The following is a 13,953-nucleotide window of genomic DNA, read 5'->3' on the forward strand; positions in this document are numbered from 1 at the left end:
TAGAACTACTATGGCATGTATTTTTAAAGAGAGAACGCAACTGTCAGGTCCCTTCAAAATACGTCTTCCTGTAGATAATAAGATTTTTGTCTTCTTCAGATCCAGTCAATAGTGTTATCATTCTAACAAGAACTTGAACTGTCAAGCGGTGCAAATAAGATGAAAAACTGCAGGCTGCAGAAACTGCTGGTTACTTTAGAGAAACAAGGAAAGACAGAATTTACAGGTGCCCTGGATGTAGAAAAGTTTTTCAATTACTGAAAGACTTGGATAGATCAGATGCACTTTTCAGCAATCGAGTAATTCCTCTTCCTCGCATGGTACTTGTTCCATAAAGGGAGGTCTTCACACCACGTGGAGAATCACCTATTAAATTAGATACAGTTTGCAAATAAAATCAGCCTTTAAAGCTTACATAAATTCATGGAATTGTTCTTCATATGCTGTGGAGCTGAACCCATTCAATAGCTCTAATACAGTCAGAGACAGGGGTTGTGTCCTCTATAAACACCAAGACCATAGGATCTCATGATTTATAATTGCAACAGTTTTGGAATTTAATTCAGCATGTATTTTACATGCAACAAAATAAGCTGCAAACTCAGAATTCTTAGTTATTTGTCTTGCAAACTTGATTCTGTTTCTCTGAAGATTAGTCATGAACTGCCCAGATGAACTGAGCTCATATGCCTTCTACTAAAACAACTGCATCTCCAAAAAGATTTTAAATGAGCAGTCTTTATAAACGGAGTTAGAATACTTGCAACAAGTAACAGCTGAGTCTGCACATATAATGACGTAAGAGCAAGGAGAGTATTTTAAAGATGGCCCTGCCTCAAAGCACCTAAGTATATGAGAATGGACTTCACAGAGCAGAAAAATAAAGGGGTATAAATCAGAGACCAACATTTATAAGAATATCTAAGTTTTGAGAAACCTTTTGACCATAAGATTGCATCCAGTAAGAAAAGGGCAGCTCTATGTTTACATCTTCAGAAATTCAGTGACATCCATATACAGGAATAAGCACAGCTCATGCAGAGCTGTTTACACTTTATGCCACTGACAGGCAGTATCTAAGCCCAGAAATCTGAAAAAGCAGCAATTGGCTTAAGTTTAAATACCTCTTTCCCCTCACAAATGTGAAAGTTTCAAACTCACAATTAGAAGGGAGAAACACGTGATCATGACTTAGAGAACCAAAGTGTCTGTCACATCCAGAACCCTCAGCCTTCATTTTCTGTATGAAGAAATAAACATTCAAAATAATACACGCATGTTCTAAAATGCAGTATACACAACTATCCATGAAACTTATGAATTATGATCAAAAAATGACAAGAAGTGAACCAGCTAGTGATTATTTCTCTTTCATGGGTCTGCCCAATATATGTCACAAAAGACAGCATCCAAAGAGAAAACAGCTAACCTGAAATAGGCAAGTTTGAACACTCAAGTTCACTAGAAATAAAACAGGATAGCAGTTTAAAGAATCTGACCTGAAAACGTCCAGCATCCAGTATGACTGTCTTGGTATTTGTGCTTTCACCATAATCAGAGTCTTGAAGAGGTAGATGAGCTGCTGTCAGTGAGACTCCATACACACTAGCTAAGGATTTACTGATGCAATAACTTGACCAAGAAAAAAGAAAACAATAAAAGTTTGGCTAAAAGGGCTGTAATGCTCATGTACGGAAGCACAGCATTTTTAGTTCTTCAACTGGCAAACAAAAGCAACCACAGACTGAGATGCACAGAGTAGATGACAGAGCGCAGGAGAATGTTAACGCAGCAGCTAAATAGTTACCCTGCATCCTTCCAAGACCACCAGCCTATTCTACAAATACATATGAAATAAACACAACTGTTTCCCCACACTAGCAAATGCAGCCACTTAGAAGTGTGAAAAGCAACACTTTTTTTTGCAAGGCATAGCAGTACATAAGAGTTTTTTGAACAGAAGACTATTCATTATTATCTCTCTCAAAGTGCCACTACTACTGACTGAGATCTTAAATGGTATTTCTTTATTTCCCAACTATTTACTTTCCCTTCCCCCCCAAACACCAAAAGGATTACAGAACCTTATGTATCTACATTATATGTAAGGCAATATAAAAGTTTCCAAAGGAGAGATATACTAGAACATACTGAGAATTTCGCACCAAATGCAGCTATACTAAATCTCTGGAGAAAAACAGTTAATTCTACTGTAATTAATACTTCTCTTGGCTCTCTAATAATAAGTGTAGGTAGTGAAAGGATCACTACAGAGTGATGGACATTACTATCATAGAAATTACATTACATCTAAGTGCTAAGACTTACAGCATACTGCTAAGCCATACAAACAACAATGAAATTACAAATAGAATTCAAAAATTCAAGATCTAGAACTACAATGTTCCAGGCAATCAGAGAAGCCAGAGCAAAAACACGCGTCTATAACAAAATAAAAAGTCATCACGCTGGAGATAATAACTCCCTAGCAATACTCACGCAATTTTCTTACAGGACGCCAAAGCACAGCAGAGTATATCATTCTCTTCATGCCACTTGCACCTACATGAAGTGAAGTTCAGGCTTATTTCAGAAACATCTACATCTTTAATCAACATGAATACCTAGTCCAGTCAGAAAGAACAGGAACCGACATTAAAGACGTTATCTTTCTGTCTCAGTGACCATACAGTAACTTTAGAATTTCACAGAGGACCAGCGTTAAGTAACTAACCTCCAAGTGGCTTATGCAGAGTTAAAAGGCATGCTTAACATGCAACCTGCTTCATGCTGAGGTTGGGGGAAGGGAGAAAAGAGAATCCTAAGAGACAAATGGAATTTAAAGGTAACAACTTAGAGTTTCCCATTAATGTGAAATAGATCCTCTTAGTATAAGCAGCCCCACTTTCCTCTCCAAATGTGTGTTTTCATAGAATCATAGAATTGTCTAGGTTGGAAGGGACCTTGAAGATCATCAAGTCCAACAGTTAACCTAGCACTGCCAAAAAACACCACTAAACCATGTCCCTAAGCACCATGTCTACCCATCTTTTAAATACCTCCAGGGATAGCGACTCCACCACTTCCCTGGGCAGCCTGTTCCAATGCTTAACAACCCTTATCGTGAAGAATTTTTTCCTAATATGCATCCTAAACCTACTCTGGTGTAACTTGAGGCCACTTCCTCTTACCCTATCGCTTGTTACTAATGAGAAGAGGTTGATCCTCGCCTCTCTACAACCTCCTTTCAGGTAGGCATAGAGAGCGATAAGGTCTCCGCTGAGCCTCCTTTTCTACATTTTTTCCATTCTTGTTCAGGTCTCCCTCTAGTGTGAAGATACTCATGGAAATGGAAAACTACCTGACTTTTAAAAGATAAGTGTGACATTGATTATCCCAACAGATCTTAAAATCCATACTGTAAGCAGACTTCCAAGAATAATCTTTAAAAAAAAATAATCTACTAAAATTTAAGAACAAATTATTGGTTCTGACTTAAAACAGTAGCAGAGGAAAAGTATAAAGTAAAAGTATATTTCTGAGCTAATTGAGTCATCAACCACTAAATATTCCCCTGCAACACCACAAGCTACACACCACTTGTTTGTACAAACACAGCAGAATCTGAAAGCAGGAAAAGTTTTACTGTTCAAGAGGCATAAGAAATAAAAAAAAAGGAAAAGATAGGATTCCAGATGTGTTATAAAGAACATTCATTCTGGAAGAAAAAGAAGATATGAACTATCTTAATGCTTATGCTTGAGAACTTGATTTATACCACTGGCAAACATCACTTGTCCCTCATCACAGTAGCAGCATGAGGCATTTGATGTATAACAACAGCCAGGTCCCATCCAAGCTACACTTCTAAGAGAGTGTGAGTCTTCTCACTTCTATGATTTCCAGTCAAATACCACAATATATTTTATTCCCATTTTTTACCCTCTCCTTTAAATTAGGCCGCAGCATTAAAAAAAAAAAACATTTATGTTTACATTTCTTTTGGGAAAGTATTTTTCATTTCCAGTGGTACTCACGATGTGACAAGAAGCATTTCAGATTAGAAGGCTTGCAGAACTTTCTAGCCTAGCAGCATACAAGCTGAATGTAGGGCGCTAAGACATGTCCATCTAATACATGTTTCCACAAAGAAGAATCCCAACATACCTGGTATTATTGGAGAAATCCCACAGGAAGGCATCCAGTTCTCTACACACCCAAGTCTTGGATGGCTCCTTCTGGTATTTCTGCTGGTACAGTTCTAATACCAGGTCTTCTACAGCAAGAAGTTCCGGATGGCTCTCAATCCCTATAGCTCAGAGAAAATCCAGGTGAGGAGAACAAAAGTTAGTGAATATTCTGCTCAGCTCACTTCTCAGTCAGTCCCTGTTCTTTGCCCAGCCTCTTACCAAAGCATCAAAGCTCTTGTAAACCTTAACAAGTTATTCCACTGCTGGTTTTAATAAAACTTGGCTTTCTAGAAAAGTAGGTTGCCCTATATTCCCATAATTTTCTCTCCTTCAGTAATTACGTACCCTACTTGCAGGCCATCTCTTCTCAGAAGCTGTTAGTTTTTCCATGTGTTACTATACATTCACCTTCACCGTAATCTCACTACCTCTAGTGCTCCTTTAACTGGATGAGCAAGAAACAGCAATCTTTTATTCTACAGATGTGATCACTAGCTAGTTAGCTGATCATGCTGCTGTTTTACTGTCACTGATGGGGAGGAAAAGAAGAGGGAGAAGCATGCAAAGTAGTCTAGCTATCAGTACCAGCTTTTATGAAACCTTTGAGACCTGAAGATTTTCAGACAAATACCACTGTCCATGATTACATAACCCTTCTTTCCTGGGGAGGGGAAAAAAGGCCAAAAATGATCCATTTCCCACCTGTTATGCTAGCCATTCGATTGAGACACCAGTTAATTCGGAATCTGTCATTAGACTAGAGGAAAGAAAATTTCAGTCACATTGAAGAAATACAGTATATAATTCTGACATCTGCAAGACTTCTGACTACATCTGAAAAAGTCACCTCCAAAACAAAATTCAATGTTTGTGAGACTAAATGTACACTCTTCCTGAAAACTATCTTGAAGAGGAACTGAATGCCATGAAGGCTTTCCAACCAAACCCCAGGAAAAATTCTGGACTAATGTTTGGGGACAGGTTAAAGGTTAACCCATGCTACAGATGCCTCCAGTAAGTGCTACATTTTTTTGTGCGTATTTCTTCAGAGCTCTACATTTATGAATAGAGCCCAAAATCTTGACCCTCCCAGCCTTTTTAAGGATTAACATTAGAATTGAATGGAATCAAAACATAATATAGCTGTCATGAAGCTTAAACATCTCTGAATTCTAACATTCTGTTTTGCTCATTGGCAAATGAGAGAGACTTGAGCAAAAATTAAGATGTACAGTACTCTTATGGGGAGAGTCATGAAAACGTAAAAAGATCCCTTAAAAAAGCACAATTGTGTGACTATTATTCAGTACAATCAATTTAAGTGAATCTTAAAAGACCTTAACCTAAGTCAAAACAATGTCAGAGACCAAGTAAAATGTACATCAGTAGACTATATGCAGAAGGGCAGGCTGAAAACAAGGCCGCAGAAAATTAGGTCTCTGCTTTATAAAAAGGTTAGCTTCTAGAGGTCATTTCTTCCTGCACGGAACCGGGATACTTTGGAAAAGAGTATCTTTTCCCACTCATTTGCACATTGATTAGGTTTTAGAGTGAAGTACCTCCTTAGTCGTGCAACAGAAGTGAAATTAAAGGTTTTGATTCAGAGCATCTTACTTCAACCTTGACCATACCCTGCAGTAAAAGTGAGGCTGAACACCTCTGGCTGGCTGGGCAAACTCAAGAAGTTCCCGTAAGACAACTGCATAACAAGTACGTGAAAGATGAAATCCAGATATAGGGATCTTATGAGTGGCATCACCTAATGGGGAGAGGGGGGGGAAAAAAAAAAAAACCCACACAAGTTATGAGAAGTCCGGTTTCCTTATGTGATACAGTTCCCCCCTCCTTTGTATCTTTTTGTATACGTATATGTATACACACCAACACACACACCTCTTTGTTACAGGCAGTGTCTATGATTAAGCTATCAAAACCTTGCTTCTGTCAGTAGAAGACTGGAGGGTCTGGGCTGTGAGCAAACACACACACACATTTACCCCTTTTAAAAGGTCATTATCTAAGTATTTAACAGAGGAAAACCTGGGCCAAGTTTGTTCCCTCAGTACATAAGGGGAGGAAGTGTCCTAATAGAAACAAACTGCAATCTGTAAACACTACTTAAGAGTCACAAGGGAAACAAGGCAGGCCAAGCCAGACACAACAAGGGTATAAATACTTTAACTTTGTTGATATATGTAAAGCTGCAAAACACAGCTTTTAAATACAACCTAGTATCTTTGAGTTACCCTATTATGAATTAGCACTTCAGGCTGAAGATGTACACAAGGACTATCAAGGGAAGGACATTCTGCTCAGATGGCCTTGAAAGCATTTAAAGCCATATAAAGTTGTCCCATTTAAGAACATACTACAGTTGTTATTGAATTAAGACAGGAAGACAGAATGTAAATAACCCTGCCATTGACAAAACCATTTTGGGTGAAGTGCTCTGCCATTTGTGAGTACAAGAAACACACAAGGTGACTGCGACAACCTGCTCTGTCACTCCTTTCTCTTCAAAACTTGAGAAGTTCCCAGAAGGAGAAACTGCAGACTTACAAACCAATTGGATACAGATCAGATAAGCTGAGTCTAAAACTGTACACCTTTGCATACCATTTTTCTCCACTGATACTCACTAGCAGCCTGGCAATGGTACCGAAAACCACGTGGTGGTAATTCTGCAGAAGAGCAGGGGAGACAGGAGAAAGAGAACAATCATCATCTAACATCCACAATGACAGATCCTTAACTCTCAACTATACACCAAGCTTCATCTTCCCCTGTGGCCTTGTACAAGTGCCACAACTATTTTTGAAAAAGTTATTTTCAGTTATACCCATTTTTTTTAAAAAAAAAAGTGTATCGTACAGTGTGTCTGTTTAAATCCAGTCAAGACAAACGTTCATTGGCATGAAATATAAAACACAAACATCTGAAGGTCCTCTTGTTCTACCCTCTTTGAAGCTTCATGCAGTTCTGATGCTTAAGTCCATCTCTTGAGAAACAATCAGCACTGCTCCGGTATTTTAATAAGTCTAACCACTTAAAGAAATAAACTTGTCTTAATACCAGAAACCTAAACTCGGCAGCAGCAAGTGACACTAGAAAGCCTCCCTCTCACCCCAAAACAACATGAACTACTTCTTGTCTCCCTTCCTTGGAACTCACCTGGATCTATGAAGTGATGGAAATCAGCCATTATGCCATCCTGTAGGGAGTACTTGACACACCCAATCTCACAGGGAAGGAAGCGTTGTTCACAGTGGGATGGCAGCTTGCCATGGCTGTAAATGTTCAGGAAGTAGAAGATGTCTGCAACCACAGCTGAAAGAAAAAACAAACACATATTCAGAAGTCCCATCAGAGGTTACAGCAAGCCATCCTGGCCTCACCTCATCCAGTGAAAGCTTTGGTGCGCTTCTTCATATAAGTGGGTAAAGTAGGGTAGCAACCAAGTAAACCACACAGATCTTTCTCTGTATCTGAGATGACAGGTTAACTAACACTTATGCAAGAGTCGGGCATATCGGTAGTCCTGGTATGCCTTTCATAGCTGCTACTGCATGTAGAGATTGAGGTGGGGGGGAGGGAGGGAAGCAATTAAAAAAAAAAAAAAAAAACAACAAAACAAACCCTAAACCCACAAGAATAAAGAGGCCTGGAATCCAACAGAAACTACTGTTTCTTTTCATGATCAGTCTCTTCACCCTTTAGGAAAATAAGGTTAGGAAAAAAAAAAAAAAAAATCAGTAACTGCAGAGCAGCCTCACAAGCTCAATTCAGTAACTTACACAAGTTAAATGAGCTTGTAATAACCTTCTGGGGTGAGAGGAGATGAGAAGTCTGCTAATTAAAAGGATTGCTTCTCCTCCACTAAATAAGCTGCCAAAGAAGGTGGCAAGAATACCCAGGGCAAATGTTAAGAAATAAATTCATCATTTACAAATTTAAACAGTATCCAACTATGAAAAATATTTCACAATTCACCTTAATCCTTCTATTCATGAATGTCACATAATATTCTCAATGAAATTTAAGGTAGCAATTTAATCCTTCGCCTTAAGTTCTGCCTCTCATAAAAAAATCCTACTTGTTCTGCTAAATAAGAGATGTATACCTGTTTTTACACAGCAATTGCGCTATATGACAGCCTTTATGGCATTTAATATCAGTTGTCCTAAGCTTGAATGCTGGTGCTCTCTTACATGGGTCTTAAACTCTACAAGCTATGGGGTCATAGGAAAGATGCCTCTCCTACCAGAGTTTGAACCAATTCCCTTATGAAAAAATGGATATAGCTACAGGGAACCATACAGGACTTTTACTGAGAAATATTAAGGAACAGCATCATAAAATGCATCTCAGTTATCCCTTATCATTATCACTCTCATTCAGTTTAAAGAACAATTGCGTCAGCTCAAGCCACCATGAAAACATGATCAAATTTGCACCACAATGACAGGGGAGCATGACCTCTGGCAAGAAGGACACTAACAGGTATTACACTTTCTATGGAGCTTCTCTTTCCTGCCCCTCCATAACCATGACAACATGAAAATAGTTCAAGAGAGTTGTTAGGTAAAAGGCTTGAGCTGAAACTTAAACACACAGCAGATACAGCTTATATTAACTGGCTGGTTGACTTATCTTGTAAGCACTACCATTTATCCTTTTTCAGAATAATGTAATATTCATGGGGAAAAGACGACAGATGTGTTCATTACTCAATTCTAATAAAAACATCCATTTGAAGAGGGGGTACAGATAAGTTTTCAAGAGTTCTTTCAATAAGGAAGCAAGCCAGGATGTTATAAAAGCACTGACAAAGTACATATCCCCTCTTTTATTCTCCCAAAGAATAACACCTGTACCAGACAAATTTTGAACTTCAATATTTAACAACTCTTCACCCTTTAAAATTGGTAGAAGTATTCTTTTATGTTGAACTTTGATTAGGCCTTGTAAATCACAAATGTGTGAGTTGAAGAATTACCTTTTTCTTAAAAAACTTGAAATAATTGTTAAGAAACTATTAGGCTATATTCCCATCAAGCTAAAAAACAAAGGACAACTATTTTGGGGGTGGGGCGGAAGGGACATTTACACTGACTTCCCTCTGCACTACAGAAGACCTTTTTACAGCAGTAGACCATTAGTTTAAAACAAAGAAATAGCTGACACAGATGGCTATTAGCAAAATGTAAACAGCCTTTGTATAGGTACTATTGAGAATATCTCTAAAAGGCAAGCTGTTATCTACCAGGATCAACCACTTTAAGATTACTATACCCTGATCATTCTTCCAAGACATAGCAGAGGCATCTGGAAGAGAAGTAACGCTGGGCATCTTTGCAGTCAGACAAGCAGGAACCGGATGAGCCAGATTACACATCTGGAAAAGATAAGAAAGTAAAAAAAAAAAAAAAAAAAAAAAAAAAATCAAGAGTCTACTAACCCCCAGTAAATTCCTTCACCTCCTTCTATTAGAGGAACATATGAATTCCGCTAACAGTTAGGTGGAACAAGTCTGCAGTTTATACATAAGTGTGTACTTGGAGATCTGGAAGGCAAGATTTCCCTTCTAACAAGAAAAAGCAATAGGTATCTCAGTAAGTTGACCAAGGTACTATAACTGGAAAGAACTGCAGCTAAATTTACAAAATGTAATTAAAAAAAAAAAAAAATCAAAAAATATTATTTTGTTAGGTTCAACCACTTGTCACAGGCAAGGTACTTTTCAAATTGGAATTTCAAACTTTTTTCCATAAACTTTACAAAAAGTTTGGCATGTGCATTAGTTGCCTTTGACTAGGAATGGAATTGATGAAAAGCTGATAAAGCCTTAAGGAAGTCATCCGATCAGTCTGTCACAGAGTAAGAGGGCGCATATGCTCATCAAGCACTGCAAATCCATGCATGAACAACAAGATTTTAGAGAACGGGAAGAGAAACCTGGCAGGCTTACAGAATTCAATCATTCAAGACCCAAACTGGGAATAACATCCACATCTAGGTACACTAATTCCAGATGACCTTCTAAACCAAAGTTCATTGATTATCAGTTTGAACTATTTAAAATGAGGAATTAGTCCCATCCAAGTAAGCTTAGGTCCTCTCCAAAAAATGACCAAGATCTTTCACTACACAAAATAACTGTGGTTGTCTGTGTACAGGGGTGTTATCAATCAATTGAGATCACATATAATCTTGTACATACACACCTCCCTATCCCCACTGACAGGCAATAAGGATGGTTCTTTATTTTGGTAAAGCAATTATTCCTTTCCTGATTACAGCTTTCTGAAATGCTACTGCTTGTGGAAGTAAATACAGACGCCTCCATTTATGACTTAGTTGTCATTTAATGTAGCTTTCCATTATGTATGAAAATGGAGCTTCATTAATTCCATACCCCTAGCCTGCAAAATAACAGACCTTTGAACAGCTCTTTTCCATACAGGCAGATCCTCAAAATCGGAAAATATTGCCTAACATCTCCCTATTAACCTAGATTGATTAAATTAACTAATCCAGATTTACTAGTTACTCCAAACTACAATCATCCTGTCATTCTCTTTAGCAGCATGTCAGTGTTTTAAAGTCCTAAAATTTACCCTCACCAGTAATTTGTAGTTCATAGTCAGTGTCTAGTAATGCATTTACTTCTTCAACCACCATATCGCCCATTTACTCAGCCTCTTTACTTTGACACACAAGTTTTCACACTGCCAACCTAGACTGGAATAAAACAAGCTTTCTGACACCTCACATAATTCAAACTCCAAAGGAAACTATCCTTCAGGAAGCTGCTGGGAGAGGGACAGACAGACAGAAGGGGAAAAAAGGAGGGACACACACTCCCTTTTCAAGACAGTAATTAGTAGAAGGGATCCAGTTAGCACTATTCCTGACCACAACCACATTCAGCTTAACGTAACTGCTTACTTCTATATTGTGGGATTTTGCCCTCCACCAAAGCATTACTATTCTCTCCACAATCGAACCAATCCAAAATTAATGGCAAGGTATAATTATTCTTTTTATGCATAGGTTGCAACATTTCATTGACCTGGTCCACCACACAGCCACTTGAAAATGCCAAATCAGGTGCATATAATATGTGGTTTCAGACCATCAGACAAGAACCACCTAAATTAAGGATGTCCATGAAGCAAAAGCAACACGAACCTATGACCAGAAGCCATAGCAATTTACAGTATTATAAACAAACAAACAAACAAAATTTGTAAGTCAGTCACTGCAAAACAAGTTGTTAGAGAACTACATTTTACTTGATCAAAGAACCCACAGGAACAAGATGTGCTGGTTTAAAATGGCATAGAGGGTTCTCACCTTCAATACAAAACAGAACAATTTTCTGCTTAACCTTCATAATGGTATGGGCTACCACAGCAGCAATAACCTCCAGAGGCTGGGAGGCTATGGAGAGCAGGTGATCTTCCATAGCATCATAGCTGACCAAACCCCAACGCCACTTACTCCCCATCTTATTTAGCTATATTGAAGGGTGTTCCTTTCTCAGCATTTACCTCTTTCACTGTCTTCCGAGAGCATTTTTCATTCCACTTACGAGCCTTCTCTGTATATACCATCTTTTCTTCCTTAGTCAGCAACTTGAAGGAAAGTGAATTGTTAAAAAAAAAGGTTTTATTGCTTCCTTCTAGTAGTCCCACAACCCAACAAACTCTGTGTAAGAAATTAATTGTCCATTTCCAAAGTACATTATCAATGCTTGGCAAGAACTGCCAACTGCTAACATTGACTCAAACATTTCTAGCAGCTTTCTCCCTGACAAAGCCATAAGCTTTGATTCAAAACACCTAGCAACCATATGCTCTTGAACCATCTTTGGATGAGGACAAACTAGCACAACCCCACCACAAACAAGTCTTCTGAAACTACTCCTGCCAGCCAGGTATGCCACCGCTCATCACACACGAGCCAAAGCTGCCATCCTGCAGCTGAGGAGAGGACTGCGTAGCTTCTGTTTACTGGCTAGAGCCAGCTGAGGCCACTCAAAATGCCCACTTGATCAGCTAAACATACAGCACCTGAGCCATTAGCCAGTTTACCCTCCAAGAAAAGGTCAAGCTGACATTTTGTGATCCACACAACCTGCACAGGGGCACCACACAGATTGGCACTGGTTCCCCACCAAGAGGCAGGGGAGCTGCAACAAAACCCACAGCCCCACCACACCGCTGCTGGAGCAGGGCCACACCGCAGGCCTCCCCCCTGCCCTCCCCGCCATTAAGCTGAGTTAACCCGAGGCTGTCCCTGGGCAGGAGAGGGCCCTTCCCCTCACCGCCCAGGCCTGGGAGCAGTAGGGGATGGCGTCGACCACGCGGGTCACGGGCAGCCCGCGCTGCTGCAGCTCGGGCAGCTGATCGCGCACGAAGAAGTAGTAAGAGCTGCGGGAGCCCTTGCGCTGCGCCATGGCGGCCGCCGAGGCTCGAGCTTTCCACGCTGAGGGGGCGGCCGCGAGCTGGAGGCCCGCCGCCGCGGGACGGGGACGGGGCGGGGCGGGGCGGGGCGGGGACGGGCGGGGCACGCGCCCGCCTTCGCCTTTTGACGGCGAAGGGAAGGTTAACAGCTGCGGGTAACGGCCCGTTTGTCCCCCCGCCCCCCCACCGCGGGTCTTAACCGTCACCTCAAAACGGGCCTTGAGGAAAGTGTGAGCGTGCTGTTTGTTCCTTGGGTTTCGTTTGGGGTTTTTTGTTTGTTTGTTTGTTTGTTTTTTGTTTTAAATGTTTTTTGGGTACTGAAGGATCAGAAGCACCGGGTGGGAGCAATAGCTCACGCCCAGCTCAGGTAGACATTCAAAATGCAGGCTCGCCCCCCCCCCCTTGCAAAATGGCTATAGATAGATACTGTTGTTTTGTTTTGTTTTGTTTTGTTTTGTTTCAAAATAAAAGGGCCATACTCCTCTACATTCTCTCAATCGGGATAATGTTACGTACTAAATTTAGTGAAACACAAAGAGTCACCACATTCATTTATGCAAATAGATACGTTCATTTGTATAAACAAAGAAATAAAGGAGCAGAAGAAGAGGAGACCAACTGGAATTCCGTATCCAAAATGCATCTACTGGTATGTGGGACTTACCATAGAATCATAGAATGGTTTAGGTTGGAAGGGACCTTAAAGACCATCGAGTTCCAACCCCCCTGCCATGGGCAGGGACACCTCCCACTAGCCCAGGTTGCTCAAAGCCCCATCCAGCCTGGCCTTGAACACCTCCAGGCATGGGGCAGCCACAACTTCTCTGGGCAACCTGTGCCAGTGCCTCACCACCCTCATTGTGAAAAATTTCTTCCTAATATTTAATCTAAATCTAACCTTTTTAATTTTAAAACCATTCCCCCTCGTCCTATCACTACACTCCCTGATAAAGAGTCCCTCCCCATCTTTCCTGTAGGTCCCCTTTAGGTACTGGAAGGCTGCTATAGGGTTTTCCCGGAGCCGCCTCTTCTCCAGGCTGAACAGCCCCAACTCTCTCAGCCTGTTGTCATAGTAGAGGTGCTCCAGCCCTGAAAATATTCAGAGATGGTTATTACTGGTTGCAGCTACTTCATCTAGGCCAAACTGGGCACCCTACCACACTTCGCTGTGGGCACTGCTGGGCAAGGAGCCTGCTCTGCAGCCGGCAGCCACCCCCCTTGGCCGCCAGCTCTCCTCTCTTTCTGGAGCAGCCTGGCTCCTGCTGTTGCTCCCTGGACAGTGAGCTCAGGCAGAG

General features: G+C 40.5%; 1 protein-coding gene across 1 annotated transcript; it reads right to left on the minus strand.

Annotated features, from left to right (window-relative positions):
- Positions 1–250: 250 nt before the first annotated feature.
- On the minus strand, positions 251–12,651 carry MAEL (maelstrom spermatogenic transposon silencer; the record flags this gene model as incomplete). The annotated part of the gene is made up of 12 exons (XM_082480846.1): positions 251–366; positions 1,162–1,240; positions 1,500–1,632; positions 2,500–2,562; positions 4,168–4,309; positions 4,893–4,947; positions 5,822–5,949; positions 6,830–6,871; positions 7,362–7,517; positions 9,483–9,585; positions 11,744–11,827; positions 12,520–12,651. 12 exons carry the CDS (start codon positions 12,649–12,651, stop codon positions 251–253), a joined length of 1,233 nt encoding a protein of 410 aa, XP_082336972.1.
- Positions 12,652–13,953: the final 1,302 nt, after the last annotated feature.

This window comes from Vanellus vanellus (genome assembly GCF_965231255.1).
Source record: "Vanellus vanellus genome assembly, chromosome: 1".
NCBI classification, from domain to species: domain Eukaryota; kingdom Metazoa; phylum Chordata; class Aves; order Charadriiformes; family Charadriidae; genus Vanellus; species Vanellus vanellus.